The following is a 23,376-nucleotide window of genomic DNA, read 5'->3' as shown; positions in this document are numbered from 1 at the left end:
CTTAAAACAACTAACAAAATTTAACAAAAAGATCAGATATCAGATAGAACTGGTCGACAATTTAATTTAAAAAGTGAGGAAAACATCAACTACTTGAAGAAATGTATGTGGTAACGTGGGGAAAGGTAGATGGAGAATTTGAAATTTTTAACTTAAAAACATATTTCTTTCAAAAATCAAGGAAAATGAGAACCTACTGTATAGCACAGGGAACTCTACGTGGTGCTCTGCGGTGACCTAACTGGAAAGGAAATCCAAAGAAGAGGGGATATATGTATACATATGGCTATTTACTTTGCTGTACAGCAGAAACTGACACAGCAGTATAAAGCAACTATTCTCCAATAAAAAAATAAATAAAAATATGCAGTTAAGACAAAAAAAGTCAAGGAAAAGCTAGGTGTCAAACTCCTCTGCTACAAATGATGGTGGTTTAAATTATATAATAAAGTATTTACTTAATCTGAATTCTTTGGGGAGGTTTTAAATGGTCACACTCTCAATGGAAATAAATCTTTTAATAACTGTCTTATTTAGATATAGTCCTCTGGTGACAAGGCAATTTTCTGACTGCACATGAGATAAATGGAGTTAATACCATTAAGCAAACATGAAACTTTTGTTGTACTGTGATCATAGATGAGTCACTAAGTAAAATGATTAATCACAAATCAGTGTTGCTAGGCTCACTGAGTGACTATCCTTCCTTTGCAAGGCAGTTAGAAACTCTAAATTTATAAGCTAATGAGTTAATTCTAGCTATAAACAGACACAAGCATCAGAGTATTCAGGAAATTTGTACACAATTAACCTAAAATGATGACTATCTTAAAATATATTTTGGCATATTTCTATCATACATGGTATTATACAAATATATAAAATGAAATCAAATACCTACAGATAAATTTTGAATAATAGAATACTAAGAGAACTATTTTAATGGAAGAAAATTTTAAAATAAGAGAATTTCAACACATGTCACTACAACATTAGAGAATCATAAATTATCTTCATTTCATCAGCCTATAAATGGCTGTACTTCATGTTGCAATGCCTAGAACTTGTAACCTTAATAAGTAGCATTATCATGACCTAAATCATGTTGAAAGGAAAAGGGCTTTACAAAGAGACAAACAGTATTCGTGCTTTCAATAAATATCCTCTTTCAAAAACAGGAGAAAATGAAGAACATCTTTGCTTGGATTTTGTAAAGAACTCTATTTGATTTTAAATCTTCATTAATCTCAGATTAACAAAGCTATTATTAATATTAAATTAGCAAAGTTATTTGCACATGTGCAAGGAAGGAACCATGGGGATGTAAAAATGAAAATGAGGACTAGTGGGGAAGACAAATAAACCCTGCTAATTGTAAGAAAGAATGGCATACAGGCTAAAGCGCCTTTAGATTACTTCCTTCCTACTTTCTCGGCATTAAAAAATAGCTTTCCTTTAATGAAATGCATCTTGGTTCCATCTTTTGTGAAACTCTGAAAACCAAAGCAAAATAATGTAAGCTGTGTGAGGGCAGAGACTGTGTCTGCTTATTTACCACTTATCTCCTAGTGTTTACCACAGTGCCTACTACATAATAAGCATCCTATTGCTGAATACATAGATGAGGAAGCCGCAGCTGAGTTTTCCTTTGCAGGATAACAAGGATGCAACAGGAAGTCATTTCATTGTATATTTAGTAAATAATGTATTAGTTATCTATTGCTGCATAACCAATTACCCCAAAATTTAACAGCTTAAAACAACACACATTTATTATCTCACAGTTTCTGTGGGTCAGGAATCTGGACATGACTTAGATGGGTGCTTGAGCTTAGGATCTCTCACAAGGCTGCAGTCATTCCAAGGCTCCACTGGGAAGGATCTGCTTCCTAGCTCACCTCACGATTGTTGGCAGGATTCAGTTCCTCATGGGCTGAACAGGCCTTGGTAGAACTACCAAGGCCTCAGTCCCTTGGTTTCTTGTCATGAGGGCCTCTTCACTGAGCATGTCACAGCATGGCAGCTTGCTTCATCAGAGTGAGCAACCAAGGGGACAAGAGAGAGTATAAGCAAAACAGAAGTCACAGTCTTTTGTAACCTAATCACAGAAGTGACATCCCATCCATTTTGCTGTATTCTGTCGGTTAGAAGCAAGTCACTAGGTCCAGCCCACACCTAAGGGAAGGGGATTACACAAAGGAGTGAATTATATGAACTTTGGGGGCCACATCAGAAGGTGAATACTATAAATGCTGAGTAGACTGATTGATTTGAGTGTAGGGTAAATGAAGAAATGCATAGATGATGAAGCTGGAAAGTAGACTGGAGTCAGGCCGACTGTGGAGGCTCTTGAGATGTCCTAAGCTGTCTGAACGTTGTTCTGATGCTTGCTACTCAAAATGCAGTTCATGGATCAGCAGCACTCATGTCACCTAAATACTTGCTAGAAAGACAGAATCTTGGGCTCCTACCACAGACCCATTTAATCAGTCTGCCATTTTAACAAGATCCTATGAACATTAAAGTCTCTAAAATGCCGCTCCTGTTGCTGAGAAGGAGAAAACAGCTTCTGTGAAAAGATTGAACATGGAAGGAAAAGGAGGAGAAATGAATCAAAGATGACTATGGTTTTTGAAAATACAACATCAGATTTGGTCTGATCATGGCATTAGGAGATTTACAGAAGAATATGGTTGACTCTCAATATCAGTGGTTCCCATACTTAATTCTGTACTAGAATCATCTGAGGAGCTTTTCAAAAGCTCCTTGGAGAAATTCTGATTCTAGGGCTGGAGCATCATGTAGTGCCAAAAATAAAGTACTAAAAATACAAAAGAATAGGGGTAGGTCAAAGGGACACTGGAGCCAACCTTTAAGATGGGGGGGAGGGAGGTCCAAATGGGAGGGGATATAGGTATACATATAGCCGATTCACTTCATTGTACAGCAGAAACTAACACAACATTGTAAAGCAATTATACTCCAATAAAAAAGAGTTCCCGACATCCAAAGTTGGAAAAATTTAAGCAACAAAATAAATAACATAGTATTAGGTTATAACCCAAAGTATAAAATAAATATCCATGAATCCATACTGATATAAATGACTGAATAAATAAATAAATGGAGAGGCAAATCTCCAGGAGGTAGAATGTATTTCCTCTCACCACTGAGTATGGGCTGGACTGAGAAGAGACTTGCTTCTGAAGAACAGACTATGAAAAGGAAAACATAGCTTTGCAATGGCCAGGTGACCAAAGTTAGCATGACTAGTGTTAAAGTCACGTTGATAGGATGCACCCTTCAGGATGATGTGATGAGAATGGTACTTCACCTCCCCAAATCTCAAAACCCCAGTTTAACCATGAGGAAAATTTCAGACAAACCCAAACTGAGGATGACACTCCACAAATTACCTGACCAATTCACCTTATATTTGTCAAGATCATGAAAAACAAGTGAAGACAGAAACTGTCACGGACTGGGGGAAGCTAAGGAGATGTGATGATTAAATGCAATGAGGGATCCTGGATTGGATTCTGGAATAGAAAAAGGATATTAGTGGGAAAACTAGTGAAATCAAATCATGAATGAAGAAATAACTCTGAATAAATCTGTAGTTTAGTTAATAGTAATGTACCAATGTTGATTTCTTAGTTTTGACAAATGTACCATAGTTATAAGATGTTAACATTAGGGCACTGGGTAACAGATATACAGGAATTCTCTGTGCTATCTTTATAACTTTTCAGTAAACCTAAAATTATTCCAAAATAAAATGCTCATTACAAAACAATAGATGTCCAGGCCTCACTTCCTGAGATTCTGGTTTAATTTGCCTGGGTGAGTGAGGGGGGTGGGTGGTTAAGCACGATTATTTTTTAAAAATTCCCCAGAGGATTCTGGTGTTCAGCCAGAGTAGAGAATTACTACTCTATATTAGTGGTTCTCAAACTCAGGTATGCGTCAGAATTCTCAGCCGGGTGGGGGTGGAGCGTGTTAAAACACAGATTGCTAGGCCCTCATCCCCTGAGTTTGTGATTTGATAGGTCTGGGGTGGAGCCTGAGAATTTGCACCTCTTAAAAGTTCTCAGGTAATGCTGATTTTGCTGGTGTGGGGTCCACACTTTACTGCTCTATACCAAAATCTTATAGTGATTTCTCTCAAAACAGTGTGAAAAGTAACAGCATGATACAAAGCAGTGTTATACAGTGCAAAGAGCACTAGTCTATAGCTCAAGAGACTTGGATTCTAGTCCTTAATTTGTCATCATTCAGCTATAGGACGTGGATGAAGCACTTCATCTCTCTTAGCCTCAAGCTTCTCATCTACAAAACAGAGAGACTGGTTTAATGACCATTAAATCAAAAAATCTATACCTCTTTCAACTTTTCAGATTACCATCTAGTTCTGTTATCTCAGACTTGATAAACAATTCCATGAAATCTAACCCAGTATTTCTAAAACATTAGTGGAAGATTTTTCTCTAGAATACATGCTATGATTATGAAGTAATGAAGGCTATTTTAATCAATAAGCCAGAGCTAATATATTCAAATTAATAAGATCCACATTTCATGTCATCACCAAACACCTAGTCCAATGATGTTGTCATTGCCCAAAATACTTTTGGAACTCTTTTTTAAATATACATCAAAGCCAGTTTTTAGGCCATACAAGAAAGACAGTCTTTTAAAATCACACCTCATTGACCAAACGTAGCCAGCTTTCTCACCGGCACGTAACCACCAGACAGCCCTCCAAATGAACCTTGGTTATTTCTAAAAGCCAAAATTGCCCTAAAAGAACAGAGTCTTAGCCATTAGGGGAAAGAAAACTCGTTTGAGAACTTGATGAAAGATATACAGCCCTCCCCAGAAAAGTACATCAGCATGCAAAACATTTTTGCTGACAATTTTAATCCCTAGACTCTAACTCAGAAACTCCCAGTCTGGGGAAATAAAGATGTACCACTACTAAGAAAATCTAAATGTTCTGAAAAGACTCAGAAGGAATCCTTTGGAGGCACCTTCTCTGAAGGAAACAAATGCACAATACGAAAAGCACTGGGCTTGGGGTGTGAACAAGGCACCTCAGGATTTGGATGATTTGGCTGTGTCATTAACCAGTTTGGAGCAAAGAAGTCACTTTCCTCTGAGTGTCAATTTCCTCATTTGCAAAGTGGAAGAGGAAAAGGGATTGAACTACATCAGTGGTTCTCCATGTGTTCATTGGACCAGCATGAGCATCACCTAGGAACTCATTAAAAATGCCTACTGAATCAAAACTCCGGGAGTGGGGCCTGGCCATCTGTGTTTTAACAAGCCCTCCACGGGATTCTGATGTACACTCAAGTTTGAGAACCACCAAGCTAAATGATCTCTAAAGTCTTTTCAAGCTCTCAAATTCTACAATTTATTTGGAAAGTATAAACTTCAGTAAGTTAAAATAGAAAACCAGAACCAATAGTCCCGGTCACATCTGTTGAAAAAGATTTTCTAAAATTAATTTCTAAGGGATAAAAGCATAAGAATCTCTATTTTTACCTTATGACCCCTATAGTACCCATGCATAACTCTTTACAAATACTAGACATTCATATCTTTACCATGTGGTCCAATTTGGCTGAAAAAGAAAATTTTTTAACCCAGAGGTAGGTGAGACAGAAAATACCTGGTTCAGCTTATCTTGAACAGTTATTTCCCTCCCTATTGCCTGCTATCCAAATTATTCCATGGCTTTATTAACAAAGAAGTATGGAAAAAAACTGGACTTTGTTTTTATCTAAAAGCAACACGTATCTCGTTTTCACTGAAAATGTGCTCAAGACACACCATCAGGACTTATCAAGCAATAATAAAAATTATTATTCAACCTTAGTGCTAACAAAAGCAGAATGATTTTGAAATTAAGACTAATGGTTATGGTTTTGATTTCAAACAAGTAAACCAGATATTTGATATTAATTATTTTTAATGAGATATGATGATATATGAAGTATACTACCTGTGAGCTTTAGTATCATCAGTGTTAAGGTGAGTGGGTAGAGAGGAAAAAGAAAACTAGATTGGCCATGAGAGAAGAGCTGAAATATGGGTATGTGGGGATTCATTTTACTGTCCTACTTCAAAATTTCTATAAGACAAAGCAGAAAATGTACCAATTCAATTATCTGCTGTTCTTAAGGAAAAAAAAAGCATATAATGGTATCCTGGCAACCAAATGAATAAACTGGAATGTTAAAAATATTAATGTTATTCACTCATTACAAAGGGAAGTAACATTTTACCTAAATCTAGTATCTATCAAGCTATTACTAACAAACACAGATAATGTAATATAAACATCCCACTTACCAAGAGATTCAAACTGATAGTGAGGGAGAAGGTAGAGATTGTCAGATCTAAGTAACAGTGATTCTATTAAGGTTCTCACATCACAAGAATAAAGAAGCACTCTGAGGGATGATTCTGAAATTTATACTTCTACGTATCTGTAAGCACAGTTTTTAAAAAATGGATTCTTTAAAAATTTATGTCCCAGTATTGTCACTTAAAATTGATTTTGCATCAGAGAAGGATAAACTCATAGAAAGCTCCATGGTATCACTCTTTGCAACAATCAAAACAGAAACTGGCACCCAATTTCCACATTATTCAAACATTAAATTGTATTCATAGTCAAATGAAATAGTCAATATTTGAGAAATTTCTCCATTAAACCACCAAGTTCCCAACATAGATAGTGGCTTTAATGAAGTAGAAAATGAAATACAGCTCACTCTTCCTCTCACACCAATCACTAATAAATGATTAGTGGGCAGCAGTTCTGAGTCACTGATTACTGTTTATTGGTAAAATGATGATAGTGGTCGCTGCATAAAACATCAAATATCTAGATCAGTACTATCCAACAGAACTTTCTGTGATGACGGAAATGTTCTGTATTTTTTCCAATATAGTAGCCTCTCACCGTCTGTGGCTACTGCGCACTTGAAGTGGTGCTAATGGGACGAAGGAACTAAATTTTAACTTTAATTTTAATTCATTTAAATAGCTACACGTGGCTGGGGCTACCATAATGAACAGCATATACAGCTCTAGACTACCTAAGAAACACACAGACACAGACACTTCACTTAATATCTAACTCATTTATTAAAAATTGAAGATTACAGAAAAGCATGAATAATATTGGCTTTATTAAAGAAGCTCAATTAACTTACCTTTGACTAACAAATCAAAGCATTTAATATCACAAAAGAAATTTTGAGCATGAGGTCGATTCCAACCTCTGAAATTAAAAACAAAAGCAAAGCAGTTAAGACATTTTCCGAAGGAGAGAGCAACCACAGACCCCCCTCTAGTGGCAGGAGATAAAGTTGCTGCTGAAAAGCTGAACTGCTTCTGTACCTATACATAAAACTGCTCACAGACATTTATATAATTATAACTTAAAAAGACTCTAGAACAATACATAAGGAAAATAGATCTGGTTTTTTGTAAACACTGTTAGACCTAATTTTCACTTACTATGAATGCTAATCTCTCTAGAAATCTGATCTTTCCAGGAAAAAAAATGATTTGCCAATGACATTTGAGAAATTGGAGCTTTCACAAAACACAAGTTTATGGAGCCTTAACCAAACCATGAGCAAAAGAAAAGAGAGGAATTCTTCTCTGTTGATAAATGTTCTGGGATGAGACATGAAAAGGAGTAGAATCAGAAGTATAAAGTAGTAAGCAGCAGTGGGTTTGTAAGAATTCATGGTACATCAAAAGAGACAGTTTAAAATATTACAAGAGTTCTTAATAACCAAAACACTTTTCATTCTGATAATCAGTTTCAAAAGACAGCTCTGCCACATTGCCATTTTAATTACAACCATATATACTCATTTAGATTTAACTACTGAACAACTACTTTCAAGTACAAGAAGAAACTCAAAATAGAAATGACTTGTATTACAGCTATTGCTTTTCCCTCACAGCTTCAGGAAAAACAGCTTTTATATACATTGTAGTAAGTACAGAATGTACAGAAGACAGTTATATATACAAAAGTGCATTAATATAGTAATACATTTAGCAGAAATACAGGAAAAAAATCCTGGTTAACAACCTGATACATTACAGTATTTAAGACTACTTGAAGATTCTCCAAACCAGTCAACTTCCTACTTGCTTTGGTTATGATATTGATGCTACATAACTAACCTTTGAAACTGAAACAAAAAATTGAAAATTTTAACCGTCTGTGAAATGTTTTACATATACTTGTGTTTATCCTTAATAGCTTTTGAAAACAGTTCTATAAAACTCCCAACACAAAGATTTAGAATGGATAATACCTATATCTAAATTAGAGTACTCAAAGGAGAAATGAAATTGATCCACTATAGGAACAGACATGGTCTGCTCCATTCCTAAAAGCCTCAGCTTGATAACCTAACCCCAAAGTCTCAACTTAAATCCAATTGGTCAGCTACTATTAAAGAGCAAGCAGCTCCACAAAACAAGCCATGGCTTCAGGCCACTGTTCCTTAGAACAATTCAGAATAAGTAAGTGTTAACTTGTCATTTATACATATTAATTCTACATCTACCTTTATATAATCAAAATGCATATGTATAATTAGAACAACTCTCCTCTTTTCTACCCCCATCCCTCACCACAAAAAAATAACACATATTTCCACAGGTTCCATTGACCACAAAGATGTAACAAAGAAATTTAACAATAAAAAGTATTACATATTGAAATCAGAGAAGACCAAATCAGTTCCTCCAAGTTCAGTATGAATATCTAATTAAAAATTAATTTACCATTATGTGATCTAGGTTACATTAATAACCTTAATTTAAAATATAATTGTGAAGGGGGGCTGAAAACAAATAATTTTAATATTAGAAAAAATATGAAAATAAAATTTTAGTGAGTCAACTCAGCTATACCATGCAACCTCCTTACTCTTTTTTATCCTTAAAAAAAATTTTATCAAAGTATAGTTGACTTCTTACTCTTAATAGCCAGTTAACCTAGAGGAATTTTCATAGTTCCTTCTAAGCCTTTTGGAATAAGTAAATAAGTTATTTTCCAAAGAAATAAGAATTAAGCATTTCTAAGGAGCTACGTTCCAGATACTGACAGGGATGCCTAGGTCTAAATATCTCTCAGATACTTCCTGCTACTTAGCATAATTTCATTGTAAAGATAAAACTTATCTTACTTTGTCAGACTTAAAATGAATCCAAAATTACCACAGTACATGTGTATACAAATACTTATTTTCTACCTAATAGTCCTTTTAAGGATTAAATTTACCTCTAAGTTTAGACATGTTGAATGTCAGTGTAATCAACATCACTACTATTATTTGAATGTAACTGGAAATTTTCCTATCAACCATCTCATACTATATACTGACTTTAAGTAACCCCCTCCCAATTTGAAGCAAACGTTTTTTCTTCTAGATAGAAGTGCTAAAAGGTAATTTGTTAAAGGGAAAAGGAATGTTCGGCTATTACATGAATGAATACAAAGAATCCCTAAAGTTAACAAGAGAATCAACTTGCCATATAATCTCTGTTCTTGAAAGTATTTTTGCCTTGAAAATTATCTTTCCAGAGTTATCTGGTTTTAAAAAGTATTCTCGGGAATCCCCTGGCAGTCCGGTGGTTAGGACTCTGTGCTTTCACTGCCGAGGGTCCGGGTTCAATCCCCGGTCGGGAAACTAAGATCCCGCAAGCCACATAGCGTAGCCAAAAAAAAAAAAAAAAGTATTCTGGTTTATGACTTTTTTCAGGGGAAAAGATAAAAGAATACATTAAGCTATACTTTAGTTGACTTCAATGTTCTTCCATGATCTAGCTGGGCCAAAAATCAAGTTATGCAAATGAAACTTGAGATCTGAAGGTTTTTGTTTTGTTATACACTCTTATCATTGATTACGTAGCTCGACTTAATGCCTTTGCTTACTGATATCCAACAGCATGGGCATTTTATAAAACGAATTAAAACATTTAGATTACTTTTGAGTTTGGAAAAGCCTGATATTGACGAAAAGTACAGAGTTCACCTTTAAGGCACATGAGGCTATATAGAGTAAGCCACAAACAAAAAATTTTGCTAGAGAATCCTGGGAACAAGACTTCTATATTTGTCATGTACTAACATTTTTGGCTTAAATATGAAGACATTTGATCAATTTCACAATTTTTAAAGCTCATCAGAATCTGGATACCTTTATAACAATAGTTTCTTAAAATTTTTCCTTCATGAGGGGTTTTAGCACTTTTAAGAGCTAAATAAAATGAAATGTCTACCCAATTCATGGAGTCATCAAATTACAAGTCAGTTTCTGGGATTAATTCAGCAATATCTAGTTAACCCAAAGGACTGACGAAATGGACAAAACTGCCAACACACCTAACTAAAAATGAGACAAGTCTCAAGAAAAAAAAGTTATTTTACTCTAAGTTCTTCTTGGGATAGAATGAATTAGCCCTTTATACTCCACTACACATTATACTACATTGTCTTACTTTAACTCCGTTGCAAAACTGTGGAAAAAGACATGCCATTTTGTTTAAATTCAAGGTTCACACTTTTAAAAGCTGTGGTAGGGACTGACAGGCTTCTATGAAATCTTTTTCTTTTCCAGTTTTTTTGAGATATAACTGACATACATACAAGATCTCTAATAAAATGTTTCTGGATAAATCTGATGTGACTTTATCATGCCCTTAGTTAACAAGGCTAATTTTTTATCATGCCCTCAGTTAAGAAGGCTTATTTTTAAAAGGAAAGACTTATTTGCTCCAACATCAACTCTCTACAGATGAGAACTGACACTGGAGCAAATAAATCTCACATTTTTATTAATTGGTTAGTTGGGGTTTATATTTAAAAAGAAATAAATATTGAGTTGGATTTGTTTTAAATTGAACTCAGAAAGAGACCAGACTCAATTTATTACTTATTCCAAGAAAGAAATAATTCAAACTTGAATTACCTACAAGAGGCAATAAAACCGAAAAAAAAGGAAAGCACATTAACAAAGACGAGAATTTTTTGTCTTTTTCTGCTGTTTATTTGAGGGGGGGTTAGGTAGAGAAAAACTTTGTAATCTCCCTCTTCGATCATAAGCAAATCCAAGTTGCTTAATTTCTTTTCTTTTCATTCTTTCAATCTCTTCCAAGCCAACTTAACGAGCTATCTCTAATTTATGGTACCGTAAAAACAGCGCATCCAGTTTACACAAAATTTCATGGCGCACTTTACTATAAACACTCAAACCTTTATAAACTTTAAAAATTGGCTCTGTGGTGCTTTGGTAAACTTGTTTAATAGTGACTTAAGTTAAATCTAGGGTAATAAGACTATGTGACTGTTGGGAGAGTAGAGGAATTGGTCTTATTAGGATTTTCTTTTACTGGTCACTGTCAAGTAAACTGTTTCTAAGTATTTAATAGATAAATGCTGCTCTATGATTTCCAAAAGTAGCCTGTTTTCCTTGAAGAGTAGGTAAAGAAAACAGGCAATCCTTCCCTGGAATTTTGCTTTTGCTAAGAGCAGGTAGAGAATTCATCTGTATTTGCTCTTCTCTCCATTTACTCTTCATATATTTGGAAGGGAAAACAACGAGGTGGACCCTTTCTGTCTTCCTCAGAATATTCTGGGATCTATCCCCAAGCTTTCTTTGGGCCCTCTAAGCTAGTTAGAAGCACAAAGAGGGGGTAGGAGGAAAGTCAGAAGGACTACTCCAACTGATAACTGTATATACTTTTATTTTAGTAAAAATTTAAAGTATGAATTTAGTAGTCTTCGAAATGTTACAACCATACCACAGTCCTCAGCAAAGCTGCAATATATCAATTTTTTTCCTCAGTTTCAATTCTTTAACCTTTGAGGAACCAAAATAAAATCAAAATTTCAAAACACATGACTGTAAGAAAAGGTTAAGCCTTTCTATCAACTGAGAATTAAGAATCTAAGTTGTTAATCTTTTTAACAGGTTACTTGATATGATACAATGTAAAAAAAAAAAAGTAGAAATCTATCAACCGCTGACTCTAGAGTTTAAAAAAGTATTGATTAGGGATTCCCTGGTGGCGCAGTGGTTGAGAGTCCGCCTGCCGATGCAGGGGACACGGGTTCGTGCCCCGGTCTGGGAGGATCCCGCATGCCGCGCAGCGGCTGGGCCCGTGGCCCATGGCCGCTGAGCCTGCGCATCCGGAGCCTGTGGTCCGCGACGGGAGAGGCCACAACAGTGAGAGGCCCGTGTACCGCAAAAAAAAAAAAGTATTGATTACAACTCCTCCTACAAAATTATGATTACCTCCCAAGTTTCCACAACAAAAAGAAAATTATGAAAGTCAGAAAGCAGCTTGATTGTCAGTAGTATCAGTTTCCTTTTTTTTAACCCATGTGAATGTTTAAAGATGTGTGGAAAAATAAAAGGAATCACACTACTTCTAATGTTCATAACAAACTCTCCATGAAAACATTTAAAGGGACTCCATGATTTCACATTTAAAATTAGAGTTCTATTAGTAGCCAAGAAGCTAAGTTTTTTTTTATATCTCACTGCTCAGTGTATTTCTAGCGATTTATAGAGTTTAGCAGAACTGTAAGGGTTTTCTTTAGTTAATTTTGAACATTAACCTGTTCACATGCCAGAAGCTGTTACACCAAATATTTAAAAATTAGAGCTGTGCTGAAAATAAAAAGACCTACAAAAGAACTTGATAGAGATATTTTCTGCCTTTAAGGCAGTTTCACAGCCTAAAATTTTAAAAAGCAGTGGAAAAGTAGAATTGGTTGTTTTGCTTAATTGATTTCTCCTTTTGAATATTAATCAACATAGCATCATGTCTAAAATTCGCCACTAGTAACATTATTTTCTCAGTAGTCATCACTTGCAGAAAGGATTCTGAATTTACATAAAGTGAAAAACAAAAACAAACCTAACGAAAGGTATCAGGGCCTGTTTTTACACCTTTGAGTTAATAATTAATGAAAACAGATAGAACTAAACCTAATGAAGGCACTATTGTAAACAGCAATCCACACCCTACCCCAACCTGGAAAAAAGATGTCCACTAGGAAATGAGAATTATGCTATGGCCCTTTAGAAAAACTAAACTAAGAAATCATAACATTAAGAAGGAAACTGAATTATGATCTCTACATATGTATACTGACATAATAAACTATTTGTCAGCAGTACCTTAAAGTCTTCTAAACTGTAAAAGTACTAGTCTTTGAAAAAGCCCACTTAACCACCCTGAAGTTTAAATAGTTAAAACATTTACTAAATCAGTGGTTCTTAAAACTAGAGGGTGTGGCAGAATAACCTGGTGCCTGTTAAAACACAATGCTAGGCCCCTCCCACAGAATTTCTGATTCACTAAGTCTGGGGTGGGGCCCAAGAGTATGCATTTCTAATAACTTCTCAGCTGATGCTGAAGCTGCTGGTCTGAGGACCACCTGCTGAGAAGCACAGACCTAAATTATGAATAGTACATCAGCACAGCCCTAACCAACAAAAGTTTGGTCAAGATGCATGTAAACAAATAAAGATAGAATAATGCTTAGAAAGAATGCTGATAAATTCACCCTTATTACATCAAAACATCTACATCTGCTTCGTGGTCTTCCTCAGTCACTTTCAAGGACAGCACTTCTTCATTAAGGAATAGCCCACTGAGCCTCTCCTTCCGAGCCTGCCTCTGCTCTTTCAGCTGCCTCTTGCGTAAGGCCTTCTGCTGTAACTTCCGCTGCTTGGATCGCTTCTGTCAAAATAAAAATTTCTAAATCAGTAAGGTTCAGTTCTGGCCTATCTACCCCAGAGTATTTTATGGATCAAATTCTATATTTTCTGATTAGAGATGTTCAAATTCCTCTGCAGTACAATCCTGGTTCCAGTAAGTGAGCCATTAGCTTAGACATGAAAACGATTCTTCAAGATTCTATTTCAATGGTATTTGACTAGTGAATCTTCTTATAAGGAAGGGTTGAAACTTATCATTTGACTAGTTATGGACAACCAATCATTTCTAAGACTTTTTTATATCAAATTAAGGCACACTGGTGTCAGTGCAGAGGAAACATGTAGTGAACAATACTGAATACAAATATAGAGAACATTGTCAAAATCTCTAATGCTTATGCTTTTAAGGTGCCTTTCATCCAAAAGCACTAGCAATTTTACAATGGCTGGGAAAGAACCATGTCTTTTTCGTATTAAGCAAATACCAGCTTAAAAGTCCATTAGAAACCCAGTGGGTACTCTATTCCTTGTCACTGGCAAACTGATGCCAAAAAGGAATGACCACATATCCAAAGAAAACACGTGGCAACCAACAAAGCTGGCTATGTTTCTGCTACTTTGGTAAGAATCAGGGAAGAAATCACTGTGTATCCTTGTCACCACTGGGTTCCCAGAGTTATAGAGAAACCCTTATCATCCATAAGTTGGCTCCACACTGTCGCCACTGCAAGGAACCGAACTCCCCTGCTAAGCATCACAGAACCATTCTGTACACATTTAAACTTCTTATTTATGTGCCCAATAATATTATACAGAATTTTTTCAACTGTCAGAAGAGTAGACAGAAATTAGAGAAAGCATGATTACATTTTAAAAAGAGCTAAGAAGAAACATTCAAGATTAAAACATTAAGAAAACATTTAACACACACAAAAAACATACAGAACATTTTTAGGAGCTAATAGACAGCAACATCAGCAACATAGTAAGATCCGCTTAGTAGTAAGCTGCAGTCAGTATTGCAATCTTGAGACTCACTCATTATTTCCATCAATTTATCTTACTTAAAACAGACATAAAAATCAGATAAAATTGAAGGTAATACGGCTGTGGGTTAAAACAGCATTTCAAAGCACTCAGCCTAGAGGGCTTTGATCAATAGGAGAGAATCCTGCTTGTTCAATTAAAACCAAAACCCACAGGCATCTATACAGCAGGATAATTATAACTCTTCAAGAAATTTATATGAAGGAATACTAATGTTAATATTGAAAGGTAAAGTTTTGTATTGATTAGACGTTTTACTTTTGAATCCCGAATCCGCTCTGCTGCACTTGCAGACAAGTTGCTGTCACTGTGTGCTCGACTCATGTTGGCACTGGAGTTTGAAGCAGAGTTTCCAACACTGGACCCACTGCTGCTTGCAGAACTGACCATGCTGGCACTGCTGCTGCTGGCACTGGCACTGGCACCGCTCACTCCACTGGTGCTTGCGCAACTAAAGTTGCTTCTCTTCCAGGCCTCTCTTGCAGGCCGTAGGCGAGGGCTATGCTCCTTGATATAGTTTCTGACCTTGGAACAGACAGACAAAAATTGGTTACTGCTGTTCCTCGACATTCTGCCTTCAGAATAATGGAGAAAAGAAGAATATTGTACTTAAAATTGTCAAATGTGCTACAGATGCACACAGGTAGAATATAAAGACAAAAGAAATCTCTAAATGTAGAAACAAGTACCAGAAAAATTGACAATGTTTAAAATTCTAGAATAGATATTATGGAGTTAGATTTTTAAAAGCATATAAAATATAATCAGTAAATGGAAGGCTACTAGCCTATAGAATTTAGGATTATAAGAAAATAACACTCAGAAATAGAAACTAACAATAAAATAAAATGCATAAGAGTAGGCATTTTTTAAAGGTTGCACCTTAAGATGATTTAAGTAAGCTGCTGATTATATCTAAGATTAGAGTGTTTCCTAGATCTTAGCTAGGGGCCCACAGTACCTGTCTTCAAATGCAAGGCATCAATTTACCATACTAATGAAAAATGGGCTGGAATGTAGAAAATTATAGTATGTCTGTTGAGAGAAATACTGAGAGAAATTTTTCATAAATCATGATAAATGCAAAAAAATAAAAAGTAGAACATAAGTACTCATTCAGCTATGTATCAGAGAAAGAGAAGTAAAGCCTATATTTAGAAGTTACCAGAAATGTGTACCTCAGAATAGGAGAAGGAAAATTCATTGTTTTACCCTAGCCAGGCTCAATTACTGCATAAGACTATTCAAATCCCCCAGCTCAGGTGTTCACTCAAGTACAGCTCTCAATAATCAATATTTTGATTCTGTCAATTGGTCTTCTGTAAACTGAGTTAGAATAAATCTATAATTTAGCCTAACCACCCCTAAAATTGTGAAATTAGGTTTCAAAACCTGCATAACTAAAAAGCAGGTTCTAGATCCACATGGTCCCAGAAAGGTACAGCCAGGTAAGATGTACATGAAACCTCTTAAAACCACATGTTCTAATATCACATTTCATAGCAGTGATTTTGACCTTAATTATTTATGTATTTACATATGACTATTCAAGTATACATGCTATAAAACAATGGTATTTTCAATAGCCGTACAATCTGTATTTTCTTTACATACCTGCTTCAGTTTTTCATCTGTGAGACAGTTAAGTTCAATAATAAACTCACTGTCTGTAGGGGATATTTGAGCAGAAGGATCAATTATTTTAATAATATCAAGTTGCTCCCGAAGACCCATCTCAGTACTGACTTTACGACTCAGATACTCAATATATTCCACCTAAATGATGAAAAATTACAATAAACAAGATCAATGCCAAAACCTCTGATCTTTTAGTGTGTAATTTTTAATGTTTTAAATATCAGAAGCACTTAATATTATATTTGTTCCCCGCAAAGCAATTAGTTAGAACTCAAATTCATATTTACTAAGCAATCCACATTTATCCAGTAGCTTTAAATAGGCAATAAATCAAGCTTCACATATATGTGTTTTTTGTTTGTTTGTTTGTTTTTTGGCCATACCAGGCAGCATGTGGGATCTTAGTTCCCCGACCAGGGATCAAACCCACATACCCTGCATTGGAAGCACGGAATCTTAACCACTGGACCACCAGGGAAGTCCCCCACATATATGCTTTTAATTAAGAATGTTGAGATCGCTACCTGTTCATCATTTGTCATTGCACTCCAAGGAAGTTCATCTAAATTCAGGTGCTTGTTTTTCTTTTTAGGAAGCAGGCAAGGTGAACTTGGAATACTGGGTATGACATCAGAAAGTACATCACTCCCACTGGCAATGTCACTGCCTGGTAACTTTATAAAAATAAGGAGAAGGGGGCAGGGAAAGAAAAATTTTAAAAAATGTAAATGCCACATGTTTTGTATTGATTAAAAATGACTTTAATAAAAGACTAATGACAAATACAGAATCAGAAGACATTAACTCTGATCCACTCCTATTTTAGACAAAGCAGCAACATCAACATACTCTTTGTATATACAGTCACTTATTCAATGAGAGATATTTTCCAAAAGCTTAAAGTCACAATCAAGGCTTGTTAAAATGCTAACTTGAGAGTCAATCATCATTAAGGTTTTAAATTCATAATGTGAATGTAGGCTAGGACCCACACAGCATAATGAATAAGGAGCAGTAGACTCCATCTCAAGAGACCTGAGTGATCTGCCACCACCTGGCTCTTTGCCAGACACTGTGCTAGACATACTGCCAATATAAAGACAAATCATGGCCCTTGTCCTCATGTCTGTATTCATAACCTCGAGACAATTAAACTAATTTAAAATATGTTGTTAATATAAAGAAAAATACTTTAAAGACCAGAAGTATTATAAAAGAAAAATTGGAAAAAAATGGCAAGAGACAACGTGTAGACAAAGGAGAAAGCAAGAAGCCTAACACACAGAAAATCAAATCAGCAAAAATATGTGCTATAATTTTATACTGCCTATTAAAAATCAGTTAGAATGGATTTAATCTTTTAACAGCTTTGTTGAGCTATAACTGATATACAAAGAACTGTACATATTTCATATATACAATTTGATGACTTTGGACATATGCATACACCCATGAAAGCATCATCACAATCAAGGTAATAAACATATCCATCACCTCCAAAAGTCAGAATGGATTTAATTTTAAATAAATGTGTTTAAGTCATTTTTCAGAAAGATAAAATATTTTCTTCTACAATGAGTACATAACAATCTTCAAAAATGATGTTTTCGGGCTTCCCCGGTGGCGCAGTGGTTGAGAGTCCGCCTGCCGATGCAGGGGACACGGGTTCGTGCCCCAGTCCGGGAAGATCCCACATGCCACGGAGCCGCTAGGCCCGTGAGCCGTGGCTGCTGAGCCTGCGTGTCCGGAGCCTGTGCTCCGCAATGGGAGAGGCCACAACAGTGAGAGGCCCACATACCACAAAAAAATAAAAATTAAAAAAAAATAATGTTTTCATTTTTACAATGTACAAAACAGCACCTTTTTGTTGTTTTGGTTCTACAGACTTTGCAATTATATCTGAACTCTAGGTGATTACTAGGCTTTTGAAGTTACCAAAAAGAAAAGCCACTTTATCCATGCAGATTACTGCAATCACATGTGTTTGGCCTCCTATTGTACCCACAGCACTGTAACAGGTACAGGGAATCCAAAGGAGCCTAAGTCATGGTCCTTACATAAGAACTTTATATGCTAATTGGAAAGATAATACAATAGCACAAACATATAATTTTTGTGCTATAATATAAATATAGCAAATAACAAACGCATGTCTGAGATGACAAGTCATCAATGGAAATACCTAGCGTGAGTTGAAGCTACAAGATTAAAGCTTAGAGAACTACAAGGGGGCAGGCACTGGGGAGTCAATTGCATAGAAGAGATGAGTGAAGCCACAAAAAGGGGGTTGATCACTACGCAAGGTGACCATGATGTTTAGAATGAAGTTATCCAAGTTAGCTATTACTCTTAAAAACCACATTTTCACTTTGACTGTCATTGATGAATCTAAGCATATAAGTGACATCCAACAATCTGTATGACTTCCTTTAAAATCTCACTAACTAACACTTCTTGTTCACCCTTAGCTCAAATGTTATCTAGTCAGTGTAATGAAAGAATGATTGCTGAATGCACACATGAAGGCCATCTCTTTTTCAGCCTTTAACGTCAGTAAAACATTTTGCTATTTTCCCTTTGAAAAACTTCAAATCACAACATTACTATGTTAAAGATCTCCCTGGGGTTCCTAAAACAAAATGAGATGCTCCTTGTCAGATGAAAGGCCTCCCCTACTTCAAGCTCCTTTGATAAATTAGGTAGAGAAAGGAACCCTCAAAGTATCTATACTCTCAAAACTTAAGAAAAGAATTCACCTGTAGCCTATATCTGCTAAGTGCCAGACTGTATGTTAAGCATTTTAATTTGTGCCTATTTTTTTTTTTTTTTGCGGTACACGGGCCTCTCACTGTTGCAGCCTCTTCCGTTGCGGAGCACAGGCTCTGGACGCGCAGGCTCAGCAGCCATGGCTCACGGGCCCAGCCGCTCCACGGCATGTGGGATCCTCCCGGACCGGGGCACGAACCCGTGTCCCCTGCATCAGCAGGCGGACTCTCAACCACTGCGCCACCAGGGAAGCCCCCTAATTTGTGCCTTTAATTATGTTTACATGTTTGTTGGGGGGGTGGGTGGAAAAAGATAGGCAATTAATGGTTCTTTGGCCATTTTTTTCTGGGGAGAGGTTAAAAGACCCCAAACAGAGTTCAAATCAAATCCCAGCCCCACTGCTCACTAGTCATGTGATCTTGTGTAGGTTAGTTCCCTTCTTTGAGCTTCAGGGTCTTCAGTAAGTTATGGTTACTGTCATCCATCTCAAAGGACTGTTGAGAGATTTACAAAAGGTAACATGTCTGGCACATGGGTGATACTCAATAAATCGCAGTATGTCCCTTTTTCTATACCTTGCCATGGTTTTAAACCCTTTTTAAAAAGGAGCATAAACCCTCAGAGAATATCTCATGTTGCTAAAGTGGCTGGGTTAAATTTCACAAGGTAGTCTCTTGGAATGACAGCATGGGGAAAAGGAAAAGGTATTCAGGTAAGGAGAATAAGTTAATAAAACCATAGGTGGAAGAAAAAAACACAGGATGAGGTTAAGGAGACCAATATAATTAAAACAGAAAATCAGTGCTAGGGATTTGAAAGTTTAACAGACGAACTAGAGCTGTTATATGATATGAAGAAGTAGACCAATAACATTTCTAAGTAGAAGTAGTAATGATGAAATTGGTCTTGAGGGAAGATGAGTTAAAAAGCAGTATGGGGACAAAATAGAGGAAAGACTGGAATTAGGAAGCTCTTTTCTTGTGATCTGGGCCTGGACTAAGATAAGCAAAAATGGAAAGAAAAATGGGAGCAGATAGGGAAATTTTCAAATGAAATACAATTTATAAGACTATTTGATAACTGAATGGATAAGGATAATAGTCAAATGGCCATATGTGAGACCAGAAGAAAACTGGCAACATTTCATGGTCATACAACCCACCCTGGTTAACATACAACCCTTAAAGACCTCATTTTTTATGGCAAGAGACCTGAAGTAATGTTATATAGATCTTCTAGTCCTACACCTCATTGTACAAATAAGGGAAAAATGATATCCAGGGAGGGTCATACGGTTAGTGGCACCATCCAAAGAAGGACACAAGTCCAGTGCTTTCGACTATGTCAGGCTGTCCTGCCCTGCAGGTAGTTTGGAATGAGAGAAGAATGCAATTTGGGATATGGAGAGTTTGCAGTGATAATGAGAAAAGCAAGTACAAGTGTCCTTTGAAATGACAATAATCATTTTACAATACACTGTAAGACATGTCACAAAGCAGAGTCTTTTTTTTCCCCCCATGGAAACACTGTAATTGGAAGTTGCATCACTGATCAAGGACTCAGCATCAGATAATGGGCTAGCATTAAATAATAAGGTCATTCAACTGGAAATGTCAAGTAGTCAATTGGAGATAGGGGATTAGAGCTGCAGATATACAGGAGAATTAACTGTATGTGCTCCTGTGTATTTATTAGACCAGCAATTTTCCATTTTATAACTGATAATATATTTCAGGATAAAAATGCTTAATAATTCTCATCTCGTATTTTTCATGGACAACAATATTTGGTATATCTATATTAGAATCAGTAATTGTGACAAGTAAGGAGAATTAAATCAAACCTCTGCCATATTTTCTGCAGTATGCAGCAAAATTTTATGAGTAAGCTCATTTCTTTAACAGCTGATGTGCAATTTCAAACTGTACCTCTAGGTTTCAAGCATGACAGCTGAATTACTCACTCTTTAAATTTTCTATGCTTTCCTGCTCAACAATAAAATAATTTCTCAAGTTCTAAGACTAGTCAAATATATCTTTAATAGTAAAAGGACTGCAAGCAAAGAAAACTATCAACAAGGCAAGATGTTTTCATGCTACTTCAAATGCTAAAATGCTACTTCATTCTAAGGTTAAAATCCTGCCTTGCCAAGCAGTTAGCATTTCTCTTCCCAGAGAATCTATGAATCATTTATATTTACTTTAGTAGTAACTGAAACATCTGTCTAAAAGAAAGATTTAAACAGATGCAGATTTTAATCACAACAGAGGTAATACGAATTTTTAAACTACAGTCAATGATTTTTAGCCTACATTAATCCTAATACATAATTTGTAATTATCTTCTGGGGTAATTTACTGTTCATGATTATGAGATCCCACAAAGACAAGAGAGCATTTTAAACCTTTCAGCATATTTAAACAGCAAATATCCATGGTAACAGAGTACCTACACTCCAATTTCAGAAGTGGAAAACACATTACTAAGGCAGGCCTTATTTTTGTTTCAGTGTTGTCAGTCATGTGCATTAACAGTGAGTGGTCGGGGATAGTTTTCCACTCTACTCATAAAATGAGTGAAGAAGTCAGCAATTAAAATTAAAAAGCGCCTGCCATTTTGCAACATTATGGATGATAACTCTAAATTAAGTCACATGAAATAAGCAGAAAAAATATTTATCAGAATTATCAGAACTCCATTTGCTTATACTGTGTTAAGAATCCTTGTGGTCTTATTTTCAATACAAAGTGTGCACTTTAAAAAAATGAGGCACTGGGAAGTAGGGAAGGGAAGGAATGGGAGCTTGGGATTAGCAGATGCAAACTATTATATATAGGATGGATAAACAACAAGGTCCTACTGTATAGCACAGGGAACTATATTCAATATCCTGTAATAAACCATAATGGAAAAGAAGATGAAAAAGAATATATATATATATATATATATGTATAACCAAGTCACTTTGCTGTACATAAGACATTAATACAACATTGTAAATCAACTATACTTCAATAAATTTTTTTTAAAAACGAGGCACTGAAAAATAAAAAAAGTACCCACACAAAGATGCTCACTGCTGTGTTATCTATAGTAGAAAAAAAAACTGAAACAGAGGTAAATAGTGGAATGGTTTCATAAGTTCTGACATACTAGAGTACCAGGACTATTATGTAGTCATTAAGTGAATAATTTGCAGATCATGAAGAAGTTTATATGTTAAATGAGAATTTTATTATAGTATCTTATCCAGAAGGGAACACTGCCCAACTCATTCTATGAGGCCAAAGTGATACAAAGACATCACAAGAAAGGAAAACTACAGACCAATAACGTTTATGAAAACCGATGCAGAAGTCCTCAACAAAATACTAGCAAACCAAATCCAGCAGCAAATTAAAAGGATTATATACCATGACCAATTAGGATTACTTCTAGGAATGCAAGGGTGAGTCATCATACAAAAATCAATGTAGGGGCCTCCCTGGTGGCGCAGTGGTTGACAGTCCTGCCAGTGCAGGGGACGTGGGTTCGTGCCCCGGTCTGGGAGGATCCCACATGCCGCGGAGCGGCTGGGCCCGTGAGCCATGGCCGCTGAGCCTGCGCATCCAGAGCCTGTGCTCCACAATGGGAGAGGCCACAGCAGTGAGAGGCCCGCGTACAGCAAAACAAAAACAAAACAAAACAAAAAACAAACAAAAAAATCTAACACCCTTTCAGATAAAAACACTGAACAAACTAGGAATAAAAGAGAAATGCTTCAATACGGTAATAAAGGACATTTGTGAAAAACCTACAGCTAACATACTCAAAGGTGAAAGACTGAAAGCTTCTCCCCTAAGATCAGGAAAAAAAACAAGGATGCCTGCTTTTGCCACTTCTATTCAACACTGTACTGGAGATCTAGCCAGGGCAATTAAGCAAGAAAAAAAAAAAAACTATCCAGATTGGAAATGAAGAAGGAAAACCATCTCTATTCACAGATGACATGATTTAAATATAGAAAACCCTAGAGAATCCACACAGAAAAAGAGAACTATTAAAACTAATACATAAGTACAGCAAAGTTGCAGGTACAAAATCAATATACGAAACTCAACTGTATTCCTATACACTAGCAATGAATAATCCAAACAATGAAATTAAGAAA

At 35.9% G+C, this 23,376-nt stretch overlaps 1 protein-coding gene across 1 annotated transcript in view; it reads right to left on the bottom strand.

The window, feature by feature from the left end:
* Positions 1-7,172: 7,172 nt before the first annotated feature.
* The window catches only part of FAM199X (family with sequence similarity 199, X-linked), a 28,368-nt gene continuing 12,164 nt past the window's right edge, over positions 7,173-23,376 (bottom strand). The window contains exons 3-6 of the mRNA XM_079910104.1: positions 16,985-17,134; positions 16,437-16,598; positions 15,081-15,347; positions 7,173-13,797 (exon numbers count right to left, since the gene is read on the bottom strand). Of these exons, the coding sequence (XP_079766230.1) occupies positions 13,627-13,797; positions 15,081-15,347; positions 16,437-16,598; positions 16,985-17,134 (750 nt within the window). The 3' untranslated portion in view covers positions 7,173-13,626. The remainder of the gene's footprint in view (positions 13,798-15,080; positions 15,348-16,436; positions 16,599-16,984; positions 17,135-23,376) is intronic.

Source organism: Stenella coeruleoalba (genome assembly GCF_951394435.1).
Source record: "Stenella coeruleoalba genome assembly, chromosome: X".
Lineage (NCBI taxonomy): Eukaryota > Metazoa > Chordata > Mammalia > Artiodactyla > Delphinidae > Stenella > Stenella coeruleoalba.
This window is presented reverse-complemented; position numbering and strand designations above follow the sequence as displayed.